This window comes from Parambassis ranga, chromosome 21 (assembly GCF_900634625.1).
Source record: "Parambassis ranga chromosome 21, fParRan2.1, whole genome shotgun sequence".
In the NCBI taxonomy this organism is placed as follows: domain Eukaryota; kingdom Metazoa; phylum Chordata; class Actinopteri; family Ambassidae; genus Parambassis; species Parambassis ranga.
Genome location: NC_041041.1, coordinates 19,446,525 through 19,467,177, shown reverse-complemented (window position 1 = coordinate 19,467,177; position 20,653 = coordinate 19,446,525). Strand labels below are relative to the sequence as shown.

The 20,653-nt window shown below is 40.4% G+C and overlaps 2 protein-coding genes across 2 annotated transcripts; one reads left to right on the top strand and one right to left on the bottom strand.

Moving 5' to 3' along the window:
* Window positions 1–978: 978 nt before the first annotated feature.
* Window positions 979–8,348, bottom strand: LOC114426758 (melanoregulin). Its single transcript, XM_028394366.1, has 5 exons — window positions 8,194–8,348; window positions 7,863–8,118; window positions 1,548–1,638; window positions 1,280–1,446; window positions 979–1,089 (listed from the first exon to the last, which is right to left on the bottom strand). Exons 1-5 carry the CDS (start codon window positions 8,268–8,270, stop codon window positions 1,012–1,014), a joined length of 669 nt encoding a protein of 222 aa, XP_028250167.1. The 5' UTR covers window positions 8,271–8,348; the 3' UTR covers window positions 979–1,011.
* Window positions 8,349–8,849: 501 nt separating this feature from the next.
* On the top strand, window positions 8,850–11,590 carry LOC114426560 (carboxypeptidase O-like). The gene is made up of 11 exons (XM_028394057.1): window positions 8,850–8,991; window positions 9,125–9,194; window positions 9,360–9,461; window positions 9,835–9,945; window positions 10,015–10,131; window positions 10,214–10,307; window positions 10,418–10,510; window positions 10,616–10,725; window positions 10,801–10,885; window positions 10,974–11,054; window positions 11,211–11,590. The coding sequence occupies exons 1-11, from the start codon at window positions 8,918–8,920 to the stop codon at window positions 11,411–11,413; spliced, it is 1,140 nt and encodes a 379-aa protein (XP_028249858.1). The 5' UTR covers window positions 8,850–8,917; the 3' UTR covers window positions 11,414–11,590.
* Window positions 11,591–20,653: the final 9,063 nt, after the last annotated feature.

Genomic DNA, 20,653 nt, shown 5'->3' with positions numbered 1-20,653 from the left:
CAGCACAATGCCTTTCAATGCTGCCAGACCACTGGTCCGCATCTCATACTGCTCCCCTTCCCCCAACGTCCCCCTTCTTTTTAGTTCCACATCTGTTTCCCAAACTTTGGAAAGGGGGGCCTCAGAGAGAACAATATCTGGGTCAGGCTAAACTTTCTTTCTTTGCGTGTGCGAGCAAGCATGAATGTGTGCACAATCATCAATTGTATGAAACTGTCTCACAGGCTTTGAATCTGCGCTGTCCCAAATGTGTGTGAAGTGTGTGTTTGACAGTTTCACTTTTTATTTAAAACTGGTTTTGATAAAAAGCCAGGATGAGACAATATATCTGCATCCTGCACAAATGTTGAAGAAAGGGAAGTTTAATTTCCTATAGACTGCATTACTGATACCATGCACATTACTGCATCAAAACATTCCTAAATCCAATTTAAAGCTATCCTGAATGCCACAGAAAAAAAACTGTACACCTTAATATTTCCTTTATTTTGGTAAAGGATTATCTTTATGAATGAAGTGACACTGGAGTGAAATACTTTTTTTCTTCCAGTGTAACTCATTGAATTGTGGCTCTACTGCCACCTTATGGACAAACAGTGGTAATGCATTGACAGATAACCCAAAAATATGAGAGTATGGAGTATATTTTAAAAATCACAGTATGAGCAACAAAACACTTCAGTTTCACACAAAAAAAACATTTGTTATCATCACTATTATTAAAAGATATTTAAAAAGAAAACATGGGTGTTAGACACTGAAATACTCACAAAGAAAAATTAGGTGTTTATGCAAATTGCATGATATTTAATACAGATGCCAAAAAACATCTGCATCACAGTGGGACAAAAATACTATAAAAGTGAGAGTCTAACTGTTAAAATAACAAATAAATTAAAATATGGAATACATTTTTGTACAGCAGGACATACAGTTTAACAGTGATTGGACATTACAATAAAATGTGCTTCTGTAAGTACATTGCTCCTCCTTTTTTTCTGTCTTTGTCTCTCAGGCTTCTTTTTTGGGATATTTTTCTTTTGCCAGTCTGACAAAGTCCTCAGCGCTGTCCAGAGACACCAGGCGGTCCTGGAGGGAGATGAGGAACACAAATAAGATGAGAGGATACAAGGAAGAGACATGACCAGAACAAAAGAGTAAGATAAAGGAACAACAGCATCTTGATGGAATGTTGTGACACTGAATAGATGCTTTCTATGCACATATGAAGAAGCACGCAGTCACTGAAACTGCTACTGAATTGTATAATTATGTCTACCATCACACAGAGGTATCTGGTCTGGTGTCCAGTTCCGGGTGGGAACAGAGAGGTGTGTTCCAGCAGCTGTTTCAACAGTTCGGTGGTTTTGTGAAGATGTTCCTGATCTAGACTGAAGCGGCGCTGCGAGTTCACACACAGTAAGGCGTCCACCTCACACTGATACCCTGCAGGGGAGGAGAGCAGTGGGAAGAACATGAGTGATAGGAGCAATTTGAGATGAGTGTGAACAGGCTGAGAACATTGTGAATGTGTGACAGTGTTTTACCTAGCTGCAGCAGGATCTTCCTCCATCGAGCTCTGACTTCTCTCTTGGCATAGCGCAGAGTGTATATGTCATAATTCAGCTGCTCCCATTCCTGTGGACACATAAACATATGGATATTTAAATACACCTAATACAATGAAATGCAATATGAACAGCATACACATCCAGATACAAAGTGGGTGGGTCAGAAGTGTTCTGATGAGTGTGTGGATATTGTTGGTCTCATCCTCTGTTCTGTGACCAAACTCATCTCCCCTCTACTTTCAGTTCTGCTGACTTCCCCTGCCCTTCTGTATCTCTACCTGCAGTTGATTACCTGCCCCAGCATAATGTGTGTCGATGACTGCGTCCAAAATCACACACTACTGTATATATAGGGCTCTATGTAGTCTTAGCCATTTTGTAGTGCTGTCCGAATGTGTAGTGACAATTTTTAGACCCTATGTAGTGCCCTCGAAGTATCCAACAGTGCATTGTGAAAAGTGGTGTAGAACTGATAGTCACTGCATTAGCAATATGTACTGTCCAATGCACAGAGGGTAAGACCAGCGAGAAGACGGGAGCATCGTGACCAAATGTAAAATTAAGAACTCTAGTCAGCACTGTAGAAAAAGAACCCTAAAAAGAGAGTAAAGAACTAAGGAGAAAATCCAGAACCCATTATGAGATCCATAGAGTAGAAAATCATTCATTTTTAAAGAATTCTGACTTCAAAATAAGTCAGAATTCTAAGGGGAGAAAAAACTCTAAAGTAAAAAATAAAGTCAAAGAAAGTTAATGTTAATATTAATATTGAGATGATGATGATGATAATGATGATGATCATTGTTATTATTATGACGTTGCTCTTTGCTCTTTTAGATATTTAATGTCTTGGACAACTTTGAATTGTAAGATTAAAGCCATGAATCCTGAGAATAAAGTCAGTTTCATTAGGAAAAAAAAGTGAGTGAGCCATAATTCTAAGATTATTATAAGAATCGTATTCTTAGACATATTACAATGGAGCAATATATTTATAGCTGGTTTATTTCTTCATGGGGCGGTGGTGGTGACGCCCATGTGACACAGAAATTACAGGTTTTCTGAAGAATTCTAAAACAAGACGATGCCCTACAAAGCAAAATCTACTTCTTCTATGTGAAATGATGATGCTTTGTTCACAAACTTGGTCTTATGTATGACGTCAACACTAACTTAGAAAAGTTCTGTGCAAATAACGTTTTATGCACATGAAAGCACTGAATAAAAAGAATACGGATTAACCCTCATGCATTGTTCGCAAACACTACCCTAATGTGTTGTTCGGGGACAAAAACGTCCCCTAACTTTAACGGTTTTAAAAATATATTAGATAAATATTTTTTTGAAATTTTTTTGCATAGACCTTTTAATTAACTTCAGTTCTAATCAACAGTAGTGAAAAAATCATTTTCCCCCAGGATTTTAACCCCTTAATCACCAATTTTATGAGGGGTGGTGCTGAAAATTGAAAAAAAAAAACACAAAATGGCTCATTTTTAATAGAAAAGGTGAATGTGGACTGGATTCTTTTGAACCTTTATTACAGTCTTGGTCATGTCAAACATCAGTAAAAAAATTGACTTGATTGCATTATTAGTTTTTGCACAGCACTGGATTTTCTTTTTTTCTCCCTAATGTGTTGTTCGGGGACAAAAACGTCCCCTAACTTTAACGGTTTTAAAAATATATTAGATAAATATATTTTTGAATTTTTTTTGCATAGACCTTTTCATTAACTTCAGTTCTAATCAACAGTAGTGAAAAAATCATTTTCCCCCAGGATTTTAACCCTTTAATCACCAATTTTATAAGGGGTGGTGCTGAAAATTGAAAAAAAAACACACAAAATGGCTCATTTTTAATAGAAAAGGTGAATGTGGACTGGATTCTTTTGAACCTTTATTACAGTCTTGGTCATGTCAAACATCGGTAAAAAAATTGACTTTATTGCATTATTAGTTTTTGCACAGCACTGGATTTTCTTTTTTTCTCCCTAATGTGTTGTTCAGGGACAAAAACGTCCCCCAACTTTAACGGTTTTAAAAATATATTAGATAAATATATTTTTGAATTTTTTTTGCATAGACCTTTTCATTAACTTCAGTTCTAATCAACAGTAGTGAAAAAATCATTTTCCCCCAGGATTTTAACCCTTTAATCACCAATTTTATGAGGGGTGGTGCTGAAAATTGAAAAAAAAAACACAAAATGGCTCATTTTTAATAGAAAAGGTGAATGTGGACTGGATTCTTTTGAACCTTTATTACAGTCTTGGTCATGTCAAACATCAGTAAAAAAATTGACTTTATTGCATTATTAGTTTTTGCACAGCACTGGATTTTCTTTTTTTCTCCCATTTTGTCCCATAGACTTACATTATAAACACACTTTTTTTGACTGCACAGCCATGGCACTACATAATCATGCATTCTTGATTGTTGGTGGTTTACCCTGTTGGTAGGAGGTAACATTTGTGATTTTTACAGTTAACAACTTAATTACCATATTAACCCTTTACCTGCAGGCCTGTGCTCATGTAGTGTAGTTTCTGGCTTGTATATGGAGTTATAGGGAGTATTTTAGCACATAATTGTGTGTCTACACACTGTGTGTGTATGTTAGAGAGGAAGAGAGCCATTTGCACACTGATCTTGTTGTCTGTGAGTACACACAACCACAGAGTCTTCATAGTAAACAAAAACAAAGAAAGTGTTGCTATGCACGTGTGGCCCTTTGATGTCTACAGGTGCAGACTAAACAAAACAAAAAGGCAAGTGGTCTTACATGTGACCTTGTGGTCATTTGATGGTGAGAAGAGCAGAAAGCAACATGAAGAGAGGATTCACTTGTGCACAATCTCTGGAAATGATTGTGCAGCCTGGCTCTATGAAGGGCCAGGCTGTGAAGCTGTGAAGGCTGCACAAGTAGATCCGTCACTTGTTCACAAGCGAATCCTTCATTCGTTCACAAGTGAATCCTTCACTCATGCACAAGTGAATCCTCTCTTCATGCTGCTTGCTGCTCTTGTCACCATTAAATGACCAGGAGGATGCATGCAAGTCCACTAGTGTTTTTGTTTTGTTTAGTCTGAACCTCTCAGCATCAAAGGGCCCGGCACTTACTTTTAGGGCTGCAACAAATTTACTTTACTTTACTTTACTAAACTACTTTTAATACTAATTTTAGTAGGGGACTAAACTGTAGATTAGATTTGGTTAGTCAATGATTATTTATTATGTTATCAAGTTATCTATCTATGGTGTCTATTTAGTAACATGCACATGTACGTATGGTCGTGTGGAGCGCAACACACCATGGAAAAGGGGCACTTAGACCTCACTTAGACTAATTCAGTGATCTCAACTGAGACACTAACCTAAAAGTAAAGTCACTCTACTGGAGGACGTGTTTTCCGAAAGCTAAAAAAAAAAAAAAAACAGCTATTTTACCCATCCACAACTTCAGACGCCAGAACTCCTGGATGTTTTCATTTTACATGCTTATGCATTGCCGTTGTACGTCTGAATTAGGTACACTTCACTTACTTAGTAACTTTATTTTCCTGACTTTCCTTCCCTGACAGTGTGCAAATGGCTCTCTTCCTCTCTAACATACACACACAGTGTGTAGACACACAATTATGTGCTAAAATACTCCCTATAACTCCATATACTTAAGCCAGAAACTACAGTACATGAGCACAGGCCTGCAGGTAAAGGGTTAATATGGTAATTAAGTTGTTAACTGTAAAAATCACAAATGTTACCTCCTACCAACAGGGTAAACCACCAACAATCAAGAATGCATGATTATTTAGTGCCATGGCTGTGCAGTCAAAAAAAGTGTGTTTATAATGTAAGTCTATGGGACAAAATGGGAGAAAAAAAGAAAATCCAGTGCTGTGCAAAAACTAATAATGCAATAAAGTCAATTTTTTTACTGATGTTTGACATGACCAAGACTATAATAAAGGTTAAAAAGAATCCAGTCCACATTCACCTTTTCTATTAAAAATGAGCCATTTTGTGTGTTTTTTTTTCAATTTTCAGCACCACCCCTTATAAAATTGGTGATTAAAGGGTTAAAATCCTGGGGGAAAATGAGTTTTTCACTACTGTTGATTAGAACTGAAGTTAATTAAAAGGTCTATGCAAAAAAATTTCAAAAAAATATTTATCTAATATATTTTTAAAACCGTTAAAGTTAGGGGACGTTTTTGTCCCCGAACAACACATTAGGGGGTAAAATTTGCCCACAGTGTACCGTTGACCTATGAAAAATTTTAAAATCATATTAACAAAATTTATGTAAAATTAAGCTTATTGAGGAAAAATGATTCAATTTGTCCACATATTGACAAAGTTATGGCCAAAATAAACAGAAAAATTTCTCTCAGAGGACAAAAATGTCCCGAACAACGCATGAGGGTTAAAAGTATCAGTACATACATGACTGGACTGAATCTACCAGCAGGGTTGAAGTGCAGAGAGCCTCTGTATGAAATCAACAAATTGGACCTATATATGAAATATATGTTCTGGTATAGCCGTCCCCACTGTCCATCCACACAGGTGGCTCCACTTGAGTGGACTGATTAAACTAAAGTCTGACAGTCTAACTCGTTTGACGTCTCCTCTTAGTGCTGTTTTAGCAGGAAAAAGACCTTTCACTGAAGAAAGCAGAGCACGGGTATGAAAATAATGAGGGCTGAATCCCATTTAGCTGCGGGTCCTGTGCAGGTTTTGTTCCGGCTGTCTCTGTGTCACACTGCCATGGCTTGCTGGGATACCTGAATATAATGAAGCCATTGTTAATGTTATTAAAACCACCTGTGAGTTAAAACTGCACAGCTGAGGCTGTAACTTCTACAGGTCTGTAAGCCCCCCCCCTTAAATACTTAATTGTGTTTTAATACAGCAGACCTATCAGACCTAACTTTATTTGGTATAATATTACAAATAGTCCCAAAACATGTTGGGAAACCCTCTGTGAAGCTTCTCTTTGGACTGTCCACCCTGGCTGTTGGCCTACATCCCTATTAAGGAATTCATTTATTAACACAATGTGCCCACTGTGTCCCTCAGCCTGCTATTCCCAACATGAAGACTGTCACATGTTTGCCAAACTTGAACTCTCACTTCGAGACTGAACTCACTCAGCCCTTCTGTGGAGGAAGCAGTGACAGTTGCAGAGTAATGCAGCATACATTTTGCTTCCCTAAATTAGCAACATAAACTTTATATGCACTGTACTGGAGTCAGATGCTTCTTATTTCACCACACAAAACCATTTACTGTATATTGCATACAAACATTGAAGTACTTGTTTGTATGTAAAAAGACTGAAAAGAATACTGCAACTGAGATTTATGTAAATAATAATGATTTTGTAAGTTTTTCTTAGCATTTTCTGATTAAAAAATAAACATTTTGCCATAGGCTGGAACAGTAAACTGTGTTGCTGAGAAATAAAGCTCACATTATGTGTGCTGAAACCTGTAATTCCTCAAATTGGCAACCTTAATGTCTGACGTGTACATGTGGGTGAGGACTCATCGCTATGGTAACTAAAAATGGTGAAATGAGCAGATGTCCTTGTTAAATATGTTTTAAAGTATTTTTTTTATGTCCAAGTCTATGATTAGAAATGATAAGAGAAATTATCGTCAAGTGAAAACACAAAACAGCCTGCAGTGTAAGGGGGCTGGATCCTCAGACACTAAAGTGCACTTTCAACTTGGGCTGTTGCCAGCCCCATGGTCAGATGATGCTGGGCAATACGATCATTAGCATAAATGTGGTACACTGGATAATGATGGCTTCACAGCGCTGCACGTCTTGTAACACTGCATTAATTTCTTCTAATGTGATAATTTTGATATTAGGTTAATCTGGAATCTAGGTCAAGTTTATTTACTGCTGTGAATCAAAGGCTTCTTTTGAGAGTCATCTGTATGCTGTATGTTCTCTACCCTTATTAGATCACCACATTACAGAGCTCCGATGGATCGGATGGGGGACAGAGGCTGGAATTACAGCAGCACCACAGGGCACTCATGCAAAAGCAAGCATGTAGATGTCAGGTTAGGTAATTTCCCAGAATCTAGATAAATGATCTGCTGGTGGTATGAATCCACTGTAATTTAGGTGACCTCAAAAGTGTTCAGTAACTTGATTGTGTTTTCCTGACACACCAAAGTGAGTGTAAACACCAGATCTGTGCCATTGTTCTAGTGTTGTCTTCACTTATGTGTATATGCATGTTTAATCTTGCTTCAGAATTTTCGGTCACCTCTGTAGCCTTGTCGGCCTGGTCTCTCATGCTGATAAAAGCCTGTAACTCTCTGTCTGATCCCCGCCTGATAGAAGGGTCGCCGGCTCTCTTTGTGGTGGCCCACGGATCCACAGAACTCTTCTGGCTTTGCTGATTGTTCCACGGGTTCCTTCTTGAAGGTGATGGCCCAAAAAGGCTCTCCTCTTCTGTGTCACTGTCGCTGGAATCACTGGATAACTGTGCGGGTGGTCTGGAAGGTTTGGTGGTTTGCATACTGGAAAGAGATAAAATATGTTATAGATAATATATAGACATTGTGGAAGTTAAAGCAGAATTTAGGTTGTCTTACCGCAAAATAGCATTCTTCTCCTCCCTGTCATGTTTGAGGTAGTAGCGACAGCAACAGACGGTAAAATTAGCACCCATTGGCCCTCTCTCAAAAGTTTGTTCAACAATGGATAGCGGTCCTTCACAATAAATTCCCCCAAAAAATCACAACGCCTGTCGCAGATGTCTTTCGGAATCCTCAAGAAATCCAAAGAAATCCAAAATCCTCATTTGTCCAAGAGTACACATCCAGGCAACATCCTCAGCTAGTTATGCTCTTCCCCCTGCCCTCTCCTGGATGAGAGCCGTCTGTCAATTACATTATCCACGTGAAAAGAAACAGGGGACAACAACAACACACACACACTCACACACATACACGGGGATGAATGGCACATTTATTCTGCAACTCCTGATGGTGCAGAATGCAGAAGCAGAGGCAATGCTTTCTAACTCTGTCGCTGCAACACAGATTTTTAATTGGTAGATGAAGAACAGTGTGTTCTCTTGCTTAAGTGCAGATATTGTTTGGGCTCATAAGAGTTAATCTTCAACTAATTTATAATTTCTTTTTTGTGTGTCCTTTTATAGCCCACAATGTTTACAACTGTGTCAGATGTTTAAACACCTATAAATGCTCTGTTGAGATCAAAGGTCAACATGCTGAACAAAAAGCACGGCAGCGACTGGAGCCGACAGCAGGGTGAGGAGCAGAGTGTCTCTGAACAGTGTGTGTAAATGCACAAATGGAGAAAATAGTAAAATTGTGGGTATTCGGTTTGTTCCTGCTGATAATCTGTGGTTTAGAGACGTCTCGCGGGTGAGTTACTGTGAGGGCTTATTTTCTTGCCAAAGCATCTGTGTGATTCAGCTCATGCAGCATAATTTTAAAAGGCCTCCATCTATCAAATGATAGGGAAAGAATCATGTATTAATCACGTTTTCTTTTGCAGTCATGGTTTAGTAGAGGGGTTGGAGTCAATGAGGAATTATGACTACACCAAATATCACCCAATGGATGAGGTATGAGTCTCATACAGAAGTTCTGCTTTGTTTGTTTGTTTGTTTGTTTTCCCCATGCTATTCAGGCTTAGATGCTTGTTATGTATGTTATTATACCAGCGTTTTTTTAGGATCATTTCATTTTTAAAAAGTGGCCAGATGGATTCTGATTAACCTGAATTGCAGATATATGAGTGGATGAAGGATGTGGAGAGAGGGAACCCAGAGCTGGTCTCCTCTGCTGTGTATGGACGCACCTATGAGGGAAGAAACATCACACTGTTGAAGGTATTTAACACATTTGCCTTTAGGTAAAGAAAAATACACTGCTTGGCCACAACAAAATTCTAGATCAAAGATCAAAAAACAACTGAAACTTGTCATGAGCTAGTGTTCTGTGTTTTGATTTTCCTTGTTTGTGTTGTGATCCGTTGTTTTGTTTTGTGTTCATTTCTGTTCCTGACCGACCTCATATGTTTGTAGTTGTGTACCCAAAAAAGTATGAGAAGTTAAGGGATTGTTACTAAAAAGCTGTTTAGCCACAAGAAAACCACTTATCAGAGAGGCATGGAGAAAGATCACATGGTCAAAATGACCTTTAACTCAGCTTATAGGCAGCATTAATTACTTTACCAACGTTGGCTTAATTATGTGCTTCCAGTTGGGCCTGAAAAACATGGAGGCCAGGGAGAAGAAGGTGATATGGATGGACTGTGGTATCCATGCACGAGAGTGGATCGCTCCTGCATTCTGTCAGTGGTTTGTCAAAGAGGTTTGTACACTCACATATGTTAAATTTGATATTGTAAACACACTTGAGTGAGTGTCTTCTTTTGCTTAGATTGTGAACTCCTATAAAACCAACAAAAAGCTGGAGAGGATGCTGCAGAATCTGGACATCTATGTCACTCCTGTGATCAATGTGGATGGGTACATATTCACCTGGGTCAATGACACTGTGAGTCCCCAAACACTGCAGGGAATATATCATGATACCTGACCATGAGCCTCATATGTGTGTGTGTGTTATTTATGTGTAGACCCGTCTGTGGAGAAAGTCTCGCTCCCCCCCTCCTGCCAGTGGCAGCTGTTACGGTGTTGACCTCAACAGAAATTTCAATGCCAACTGGGGAAGTGAGTAGTATATACTGTACTTTTATATCATTCGAGCTGCATACGTTAGTTCTATAAACACATATATCATATTAGCTCCATTTAAGACATTGGTTAACTTCTTCTGCCAGCTGTGGGTGTGTCATTTGACAGCTGTTCCAACACCTACTGTGGGACGTCAGCAGGGTCCGAGCCAGAAGCCAAAGCTGTGATGGCCTTTGTTGGTAATGAAATCAACACATCAATAAAAATCCATACATCTGAACTGAAAATAACAATCCTGTAAGAGGTTTATATGAAGGATTTATGAGCTCTGTCTGTGCCTGTAGGTAAGATGGTTAATCAGACCTTGTGTTTCCTCACCATTCACTCCGCGGGGCAGCTCATACTCCTGCCGTATGGACACCCTCAGATTTCTGCACCCAACTACGATGAACTGGTGAGAGTGTGTTCATCTCTGAATGTTTTTCTAAACTTCTGTAGGAGGCCTTTTTGATTCAGTTCTTTGTGAAAGATTTCAGTCGGCGAGGCAGCAGCAGGAGAAATGAAGAAAGTGCACGGAATGAATTACACTGTAGGAACATCTCCACAAATTCTCTGTAAGAATTACACACTGAAATCGTCCTTTGCTTTCCTGCTGACTGAGAAAGAAGAGCTCCCCTCTTCATCCTCGTCTTGCTTCCTCAGATGCAAACTCAGGTTCAAGTCGTGACTGGGCTCGTCTCCTTGGCATTCCATTCTCATACACCTTTGAGCTGAGAGATAAAGGTGAGTTTAAGGCCTGAAGGCTGATTCTGTGTCCGTTGGTGTCCATTTCTGTTTTCAACACCACCCCTTAAACAGATTGTCTACTGTGAACAGTGGCATAGCAACCTAGCATGCCACTTGTTTTGGCTGCTTTACTTATCATGCACGATCCTTCAGGTGAGTTCAGCCACTTGCTGCCAGAGGATCAGATCCAGCCAGCCTGTGAGGAAGCCTATGTGGGAGCTCTCTCCATCATCACATATGTTCATGACAAGACTTTCAACAACAGTACCCTCCCAAACCGTGGCTTCTCCTTGGTTTCTAAGAAGGCAGTTTGGAGCACTGTCATGGCAGTGTTTCTCACAGGGGTCTTAGTGTAAGACAGTAAAGAACTCTAAGGTCTGGTGCATGGAAGTTTTTGATTATCATGGTGAGCATATAATGATGTAAGAAGTTAAAATGATGAATAATTGGTGTCTGTCTTAAAGATACAGTGATACAGTGTACATGGTGAAACACTTTGGCAATGTTCTAATCTCTGCAGGAGGTGGCAGCAGCGTCCCATTTTACTCATCTGTCTTATTCTACAGAACTCTTCCTGGACTTCTATGCCTCTAACTTGCTAAGATGAAAAATATCTCTATGGCAGTGTTACCCTGAAATATTATGGTTATTAGATAATCAAAAATCACACACAGTTTGTGCAGAGTTTTACCATTAATAACACTCTTTCCTGCAGGGCAGTGACTCATACATTGCACTGCTAAGCTGCTAAACACACTATGTCTCACTATGCGATAAATATATATATATGCAGTCATTATGTGATGGGAGCAGTGGAGGCATGCTTTTGTTTGGTTTTGTCAGGTTTTCCATGCCTCCACTGTTGGAGTATTTCATTGCAGCACACAGAATAGTGATCATTCATGTCTTTATTACCTGAGCACAGGGTTCGTTGTCAAGTCCTGCCATGAAAAATACACCTGAACACTGGAATGTTTCGAGCCTTTGTTCCTGGTTTAAATTTACTCTTGAGGACGTTTGCAAAGCCGAACAGGTTTCTGTGGAGAAGTTTAGTTACTCACATCCTCTCCCTCTGTCTCCTTCTGACTGAGATTTATATTTCCAGTGTGTATGCCCCCCCCAACCCCACCCCCGGCACCTCAGAGACTGCTAGACCACTGCTTTTTCACACACACACACACAAACACACACATGGCCAATGACAATATGACATTGACATAGTGCAGTTGAATACCTTATGTGAGGGTGAGTGATGGACCGCTCACCCTGATGGCTGTTGCCTAAAGGTGTGTGTGTGTGTGTATATAGTGTGTGTGTTTGTGTGCTGTGTATTTGAGCAGCAGTGGAAACAGAATTATATTCCAACTCACATGAAGAACAGAAAGATGGCCCAAACACCAGGGGACTAAGAGAATAATAAGTAGGAACACTGACAGACACACATTCATATACAACCCGCAGGGACCAAACTTCTCTTAGCTCCCTGGATCACTTAAATTCATGAAAGATACTCACGCACGACTCGGAGGAGGAGGCAGCTTCCAGACACACACGTGCGTGGACATGAACAAGAACTGGGCAGGGATTCAGACACACAGATTGAAGGTGATTATAATTCACAGTGAAGTCTGGCTGGTTTAGTTATCTCCAGCTCATCCATCTATTTGTGTGTGTGTGTGTGAGGATGAGCACTCATCAAGGTAGCAACACACTGTGGACATATAAATCACAAAGATAGGGGGAGTTAGACAGAGCGGAAGAAGAAGAAAAAATCGGCTCTATCAATAAAGAAGAGGTGAATGAAGAATGGATGAGTGGAACAAAGAAACAACAGGAGGTACAGGAAGACAATAAAAAACACTGCAGGACAGCATGTACAGGTCAGCACCGCGTGGGATTCTCCACCTCCATAGAAATACACAGTTTCAAAGCTGTGAGAGTAATTACAAAAACACTATCTTCAAATGAGTGGAACTAGCTTCTAATAGGTCACTGCATGAGGTGTAACAGCAGGATCCTCTGGCTCTCAGCTCATGCAGGTTAACACCAATCATGACCACTGACAGGATGCATTAGGAACATTTTTGTCCTCAAAGCTGATGTGTGGGAGGATTAGAGCGACAAATTAGAAAGGAAAAGTATTAACCAAGACCCACTGATGGCATGTGGGGAGTAAAGGCCGGCTCACGTTGTCTCAGCCATCAACGAACTGCTGAAAAGTTACTGCTGGTTGCGATAGAAAGGTGTCGATCTGCTTAGCCCTAGACCTGTCAGGGTGTCCATGATGACCCCAATGGACAAATGAGCAATGCACCAGGATGGACTCTGGGAAGAAGGCCACCCGGTGGAGGCAGTGTGATGCTTTTTTTTTGCCATGTTCTGCTGGGTAATCTTGGCTTCTGCCATTCAGTGAGTTTAGGCATAGACCTGGCCTGCAGGTACACCCTGGACAGGTCCCCAGTCCATCACAGACATACCAAGTGACCTAACAGGCACGTCTTTAGAATGCGGGAGGAAGCCAGAGTGTGTGTGTGCTCATGATTGATATATTTAGAAAAGTCTGCCTTACAATCAATAGAGCACAAAGCTGGTCCTTTTTTTATTTCTTTAATGTCCCAGTAGAGTCTCATTATATGATATTGATGCCAGAATGTTGCTTTGATTTGAAGTGGAGACATTCTTTGCACTTTATCAAAGACATGTTGATGATTGGACGTTTCCTGTAATGTTTCAACAGAGAAAAGTTATGTTTATTCAGGCCTAATAAGATGTATTATTAGGGTGAGACAGCATCTCTTATCAACTCTCTGTGAACTCCAGACGTGGCAGCCAAGGTTCAACATCCAGACATCTGAGGTTAAAAGAGGAGAAATTGTGTTTTTGTTTTGTTGAGACCTCTGGGAGAACTTCAGCTCTGATTTGTCTGCTCACTCATACATACCAGTGGGGAAAGACCCTTGTTACAACTCTTTTAGTATTTTAGTGCCTTTTGCCCCACTTATACTCACTTTCTAAGCTGTGCAGGTTTCTGTGCAGCTCCTTCCATGTGTGTTCACATGTGCCACACACATTCATCTGACGAATAGTAGCGTGTGTGAAAGGCCGCGGGCCAATGACACATCGTTGCCACATACTTTTATAGCAAATCGATGCAGATGACACCATTTTTTTACACGCTGTCACTGATGATCAATGAGAATTATGCCATGCTTTTTAACTGTCAGAGCTAATCAATGAGGGTGGCGCCATCATCTGCATCTCCTGATCATTACAACAGCTGATCAATGACAAACCTTGCTCTGCATGACACACGATCGTCATATACCAGCAGTTCATGATGATAGGTTGGTAATATGTGTGTGTGTGTGTGTGTGTGTGTGTGTGTGTGTGGGGCAAGAGAAATGTCTGAAGCTGATGAGTATAAACTTGATGCAGGAGGGATGTGAGAGAGGGAACAGAAACACAGACAAAGGAGAGACCAAAAGATCAGGAAGCAGCGCTGCCATAATTTAAACCATGATTGGGTCAAGGCTGTAAAAACAGCAGACACGGCGCAGCCACCCTTCCTTCCTGTCCTAACGAGGGCCTGAAGGTGAGTTGATTGCAGCACTAGTAAAACTGTCCAAAAACCTGCGTCATGACACTCCTAAGATATTTGCCTGAACAAACACAGCAAACATACACAGTTAATATGACAAATAATTTAGCAACTAACTCACCGTGAGGAGGAGCGGTGGACATTTTTCTGTTTGCCTGACATGTGTCCAAGTCCAACATTGAATTCATCTTGTGGTCTGGTGCTGATAATATTTGATTGTTGAGTGAGAGAGTCAGAAGGTGAAAACATGATTTTAGACACAGAGGCCACAGAGTGAAACGTGCAGCGTGCTTTAAGGCAATGAATGCATGCTCAGCATGTGTTCATTACAAATAATATAATATAAGAAACGTTGCTGAATATCATATACATGCTTTCCATTCACTTCATTCATATCAGCTGGAGTAAACATCATGAGCTGAAAAACAGCTTTTATGAGCAAAGGCGCTCTGCTGCATGTGCTAAAAGTTGGAACTATTATGGTGCAGCTACATTAGGACAGAGGGAGCTTAATGGCTCCTCTTAGGCAGACATGATTTATTAACATTTTGAAAAAAATGCAAATTGTTTGGTTTGTGGAGTTTGTATGTGGACGTTAAGCGATTATTATGACATAAGCACATGCTTGCAGCTATGAATGATTATTTGCATCATGATTCGCAGTCAGTCTTTTTTCCTTAGGTATTTTTGAACTGAAGGAACTTTATAAAAATTATACCAAAATTATGATTGTATTATACGTGTGTATTGTCAAGGCACACTACACACATTTTCAGGGCTAATGCTTTCCCTGCAGTAGATACAGATAACAACTCTAAAAAGATCCTACAGGGAAGTTCCAGGGATGGAAGCATGACTGGTCTCTTGTGTTGCTTTTGTATGAATAGTGAGTATTAGTGAATTGCCATGGAAGATATTCACGAAAATATGTAAACAGATACTATCTGCTGAGCGTATTATTGCATTCATTTTAGTAATGTGTGGCGTCTTCTGTTTTTTACATTCAAGCTTGTCTTCAGTTTTTGACCATACCTTTGTGTCTATACTCATTCCACACTGTCATGGGTGACTGGAAAGACTATGGGAACATTAATGTTTCCTTCTTGTCTACTCCCGGCATTATTTCAAAAGCAAACACGTACTAGGTGTGGTGCTCCTTCTCTTCATTTCAATTCATGCAGTTTATTTTATTTATTTAACCTGAAGGAACGTCTGAGGCCAGCTTCCTCATCAGTGTTTTATAAAAGTAGAAATGTGACTCACTTCAGAAAAGTTTCCTTTTGTCTCAATCCTACACTCAAACAGCCAAGTAGCTTCTTAGAGTTGTTATTCTAACCTTTGTAACTGACAGCTCTTTTTCATCCATGAACAATTGCATCTTCTTGAACCTTGAAACGGGGCAAGACTTATTCCCTCGACTTCCTGCTTGGCAAGCTCGCTGTGACGGTTGACCCTACGTTCTTCGTGTGAGACAAGTATGAAAATATCTCACCATTATTTCTGTTTCTACTCATGACAGAGAAGCAGGCAGACTAGAAAACAAGACGCAGGAAATGGACTGATAGAAAAGGAATGAGGGATGTCACAGTGGAATAGAAAGCGTCGGACAAACAGAGACCACACAGCAATCACGCCAGTCACAGACCATCAGCAAGAGGTGACCGGGCCATCTGTGTCTCTGTGCGCCTGTAAAGTGACCAGACTTCAAAACAGGAAATAGCCAATATCACACTAATACACCAGGGAACACACAGAGAAAGCCTTCTATTTGGACACGATGCGCCGCTCTGAACTCTGCATGCTTGGTGCTGAAGTCTTATTATATATTTCTGTGTAGAGTTTGTTTCCGGTCCCTGGGTGTGTTCTCTCTGGGTACTTCTGATTTCCTCACTAATGTGGTACTTTTCTCCACCTCTAGATGGCACTGTTGAATAATACAGATGTACAGAGAGTCATGAAGCGGGCCATCCTGTAGAACTGCTTGCAGCGTACTACAGTAAGTGGAAACTTATTAAATATATATTTATGATCAATAACAGCACAGAGGAAAAGCTTTAAACTAAATGTGCGGCTACTTTTTTTTATAAATCTTGTATAAATGCAACCCCTGCTCTATGACAGACAACTTGATGTGCTGATATGAAATTCCAAAATACATCCATTTTCAGGTTTACACACATGAGTTTACATTGTGCTATCATACAGTCACATGGTGGACATCAAGTTATATGCTGAGATGGGTTGTATAAGGCTGCTTCGCCTGATTTAAATATGTACAGTAGATGTTTCCCAAATGATGAAATCTAAATATCAAAGGTCTTTTCTTAGTCTGACTCTTTCTCACCCACTCTTTGTGACTGTGTGCGCACATGTGTGTAGGCGTGCGTGGGTGCTGGTTCACACAAATGAGCATAAAACTGTGAACTCAAGCTAGATTTACCAGCAGTTTCAACAAAAAGACGCATTCCTCTCAGCTTTGTAATGTAGAAGTGAGCTCAGTGCCTTTCCTTTAATATCCCCCACCACCCACCACCACCACCACCACCACCTCCACCTACCTCAACGTGTGAGGTGATTTTTAATGTCAAAAGGTGTTTAACGCCCAATCACCAGGACACCGCTACTATACACAAACACACAGAAGACGGATAATGCCTTGGAGTAATCGGGCGTGGATGTGCACACAGAGTAGCCAACATGTGTTCCCTCTCCGGCCGTCCTCTTAGGAGAGAGACAGCGTGCCCTTTAGCCTGTAATATCCTTGTATCTGTCTGGGTGTCATCATTTCTCGGCTGCTGAGCCGCAGACATTCAGAGGGCTGACTACACCAAGAAATCATTTAGGTCGCTTGCTTGTGGAGACAACACAAGGACCATTCATTCTGACCAAATTACAGAGGGCACTAACGCCGCAGCTAGACTCAGGATGACACAGATATGAAATCATCTACTAACTATAGCATAACACTAAAAACTCCCTTCCATTTTTCTATTCATTTACACACATACATCTGACCTAATGTACATAGAGCTAAAGAAAGTCTTCAACACACATGGTGGGGCAGGAAGCTTTGTTTTTTCATAACCGGCTGTGGTTCAACTCTAAGGATTTCGATGTTCAGAGCATTTTCAGTACTGATGAACAAGTGGATCCCTTCAGTCTCATGTTTGCATGATGCTCTACATCATGTTACTGTTTGTGTGTATTTTATCTGTATTTTTACACCTGGTTACATAAAGCACTTTTCATGTCTTTATGTTTATGCTTTATGTTTGGGCATCATCATCATCATCATATCAGTCATCTGTGAAACACTTTTAAATTCATTGAACATGATATAAAAATAAATTTGATAAGTAATGGTAAAGTATATTTCTGACATATTTCAGTGCATTTTCATGATGCAGATGAAGCTGTTTCAAGTTTCCATTATGTGTTTTATTTTGAAAGTTATGTGTCATTCTTACTTCCTGCCTGCTCTGCCCTCATTAGTTCCACCTGTGTGTTGTTGTCCTCAGTGAGTTCTTAGTGTATTTAGTCCTGTGTTTTTCCCTTGTGTCTGTTTTACCTGCTGTGTTTACGGTCTGCGTTTCCTTGCTTTACTCTGGTAGGTACTTATTTTACTTTTTTAAAATATTTTGCTGAGTTTCTTTTCCCCTGTTATATTTGGTCAGCCTTCTGTTTAGGTCTTCATTCAGCATCTTGTACAATAGGCCATGTGGCATTGGCCATTGTCACTATAGAGACCAAGTCATCACGCAATAGGTGGAGGGTTCCAGGAGCAAATGTTTCCCTTCAGCTTTGTTAATCAGAGGGTCAGAAGAAGGCTCCCAATTACAGCAACAGATCATTACTGATAATAATAACAATAATAATAATATTAGAAGGACAGATATCTACAAAATATTTCTAAAAGCGACACAGGATGCATGCAAAATGAAAAACAACTCCACATAGCACAACTTGTGACTGGAAAGTCTGACCAATAAAGCGTTGGTAGTTGTTTGGATGAATTAAATCTGTGAGTTCTCGTCTGCACACACTGGTGTTTGATAATGTAGTTTGATAAAGAGCACTGACTCGTGCCAAAGGGTGGACACACAAATACACGCCATTTGTGGAGTTCAGTGAGCCCCCATGCATACAGACTACCTGTTTAAACCAATCATTACCTTGCCGCTGGCTGATGTGTAACACTGAGGAGGAGGAGGAGGAGGTAGATGGATGGATGGAAGGAACAGGATGGGGAGGGGTTGGTGGAGAGAAAAAGGGGGAAAAGATGGATTGACCATAAGGAGAGAGACTCTTGTATTATGGCTAAATCTGGCTTGGACCTGAGATAGTACATGCTATCAAAAAATGGCTCATATAATTTATTAGGCTGCTAGGACAGATTGTGGCCACGGAGGAAGAGGAAGGGGATAGCATTGGGAAGGTGGATTTGACTTAAAAGGGGATGGCAGATCTCACCTTGTAAAGAACAAAGGAGTAAATAACACGGAGTGATTTAAGAGAGAAGATGTGAGGAAATGTGTATAGAACAAAGGGAAGGATGGCAGGGTGTGGTGCTGCAGAGGACCATGGAAAGAGGAAGATGAGGCTGAGATATAGAGAAGGCTGAAAAAGTGTCAGAGTGGGAGGGATCAAGCTGGCTGCACTGGGGAATAATATTTAGTAAGGGGAGGAGGAAGAGAAGGTAAGAAGCGGGCGGTGCTGGATACAGGGTGATAAATGATGAGCGCTGTGGGCGGGCGCAAAGCAAGGAGAGCAATGATGAATGGAACACGGATGCACCACCAACATCATTAAGAGATGTTTTTGCATCTTCATAGTTACTGAAGGTCTCAGCTATGGTTTATTTACCAGTGTCACAGTGTCAGTACCAGTGTATTGTGCTAGTGGACAGTGTGACTATTATGGAAAACAGAAAAATTCATTTCATCACGTGAGGTTTACTTTCTGTTTTCTGTTTTCTGTTTTCTTGCAGTGTTAGCTTTGTCCTCTCTTAGGTTAGTTTCCTGCTATTTTGGGTACTCACCTGTGTTTAATCAGCCAGTTACTCACCTGTGTATATACAGTATAGACCCTGATGCTCATTATTCAGTCAGATTGTCTTTGCACCTTGGTCAATCAATCCAGCCATAGTTTGGACTTAATTTCTTGTGTCTGACTCCTCCTTTTTTTAAGTCCTCCAGTGCCTCTCATTACCACTCCTTACCTCCTTACCTTTAGAGGTCTTAAGTAAGACCTGTGTGTGTTGTCATCTCTCAACCATATCCTTACTTTTACATTGCATATATTTTCATTCCAGTTCTTCCAGTAAGATGATATTGTAGTCGTCATATATCTGTGTTAGAAGTTGTAGCAGCAACATGTGTTTAGTTCACTGTAGCTAAGTTTTTCCTGTGATACCTAAATCTGATCAGACGTTAATGTGGCGACCATATTGAAAATTAGAAATAAGGGTCCGGTGATCAGATAATGTTGGGCCATATGGCCAGATGTGCTGCTCTGAACATCCATGTGTAACTCTTAAGATGTAAGGAATGTAGTTTTTATTTGTGTAGAAATCAACGCTAACGTTCCTTTATGAGGTACCATAGCTTCATTGTAGCTAAAAGTAAAGGCTGGTTTGTGACGAGTTGCTGCAAGTTGGAAAGGAAAGGGGGTAAAGTATGGGCAGATGGAAATTGGGTTTTAAAATGAGTGGAGTGGAAAGAGTGGTGAATGGAAGGCAGAGGAGGAGGAAACAATAGATTGATAGATGGCCAACACAGGACATGGTGTCTGACTAATGGTAAACCAAGGTGGCAGAATGGACAGAAAGAGCTGAAAGGGAGGCCGGTGAGGCACAGATGGATGGGGCAGAGTGTCACGCTGCTTAACTAATGTCTCCCAGGCCTGTAGTTCAATTCCTTCTCAGAATTAAAGCTCCATCTATCACCCCAATGTGCCTCGTTAGCAGCGAAGGCCTAACCAATCCCAACACAACCATTTA

Coding starts and splice junctions, on each gene's coding strand:
- LOC114426560 (XM_028394057.1), top strand. CDS start 8,918: ATGGAGAAAATAGTAAAATTGTGGGTATTCGGTTTGTTCCTGCTGATA. Junction 9,195..9,359: donor AATATCACCCAATGGATGAG/GTATGAGTCTCA, acceptor CCTGAATTGCAG/ATATATGAGTGGATGAAGGA. Junction 10,308..10,417: donor TTTCAATGCCAACTGGGGAA/GTGAGTAGTATA, acceptor TTCTTCTGCCAG/CTGTGGGTGTGTCATTTGAC.
- LOC114426758 (XM_028394366.1), bottom strand. CDS start 8,270: ATGGGTGCTAATTTTACCGTCTGTTGCTGTCGCTACTACCTCAAACAT. Junction 8,119..8,193: donor GAGAAGAATGCTATTTTGCG/GTAAGACAACCT, acceptor ATCTCTTTCCAG/TATGCAAACCACCAAACCTT. Junction 1,447..1,547: donor GAAGATCCTGCTGCAGCTAG/GTAAAACACTGT, acceptor CCTCCCCTGCAG/GGTATCAGTGTGAGGTGGAC.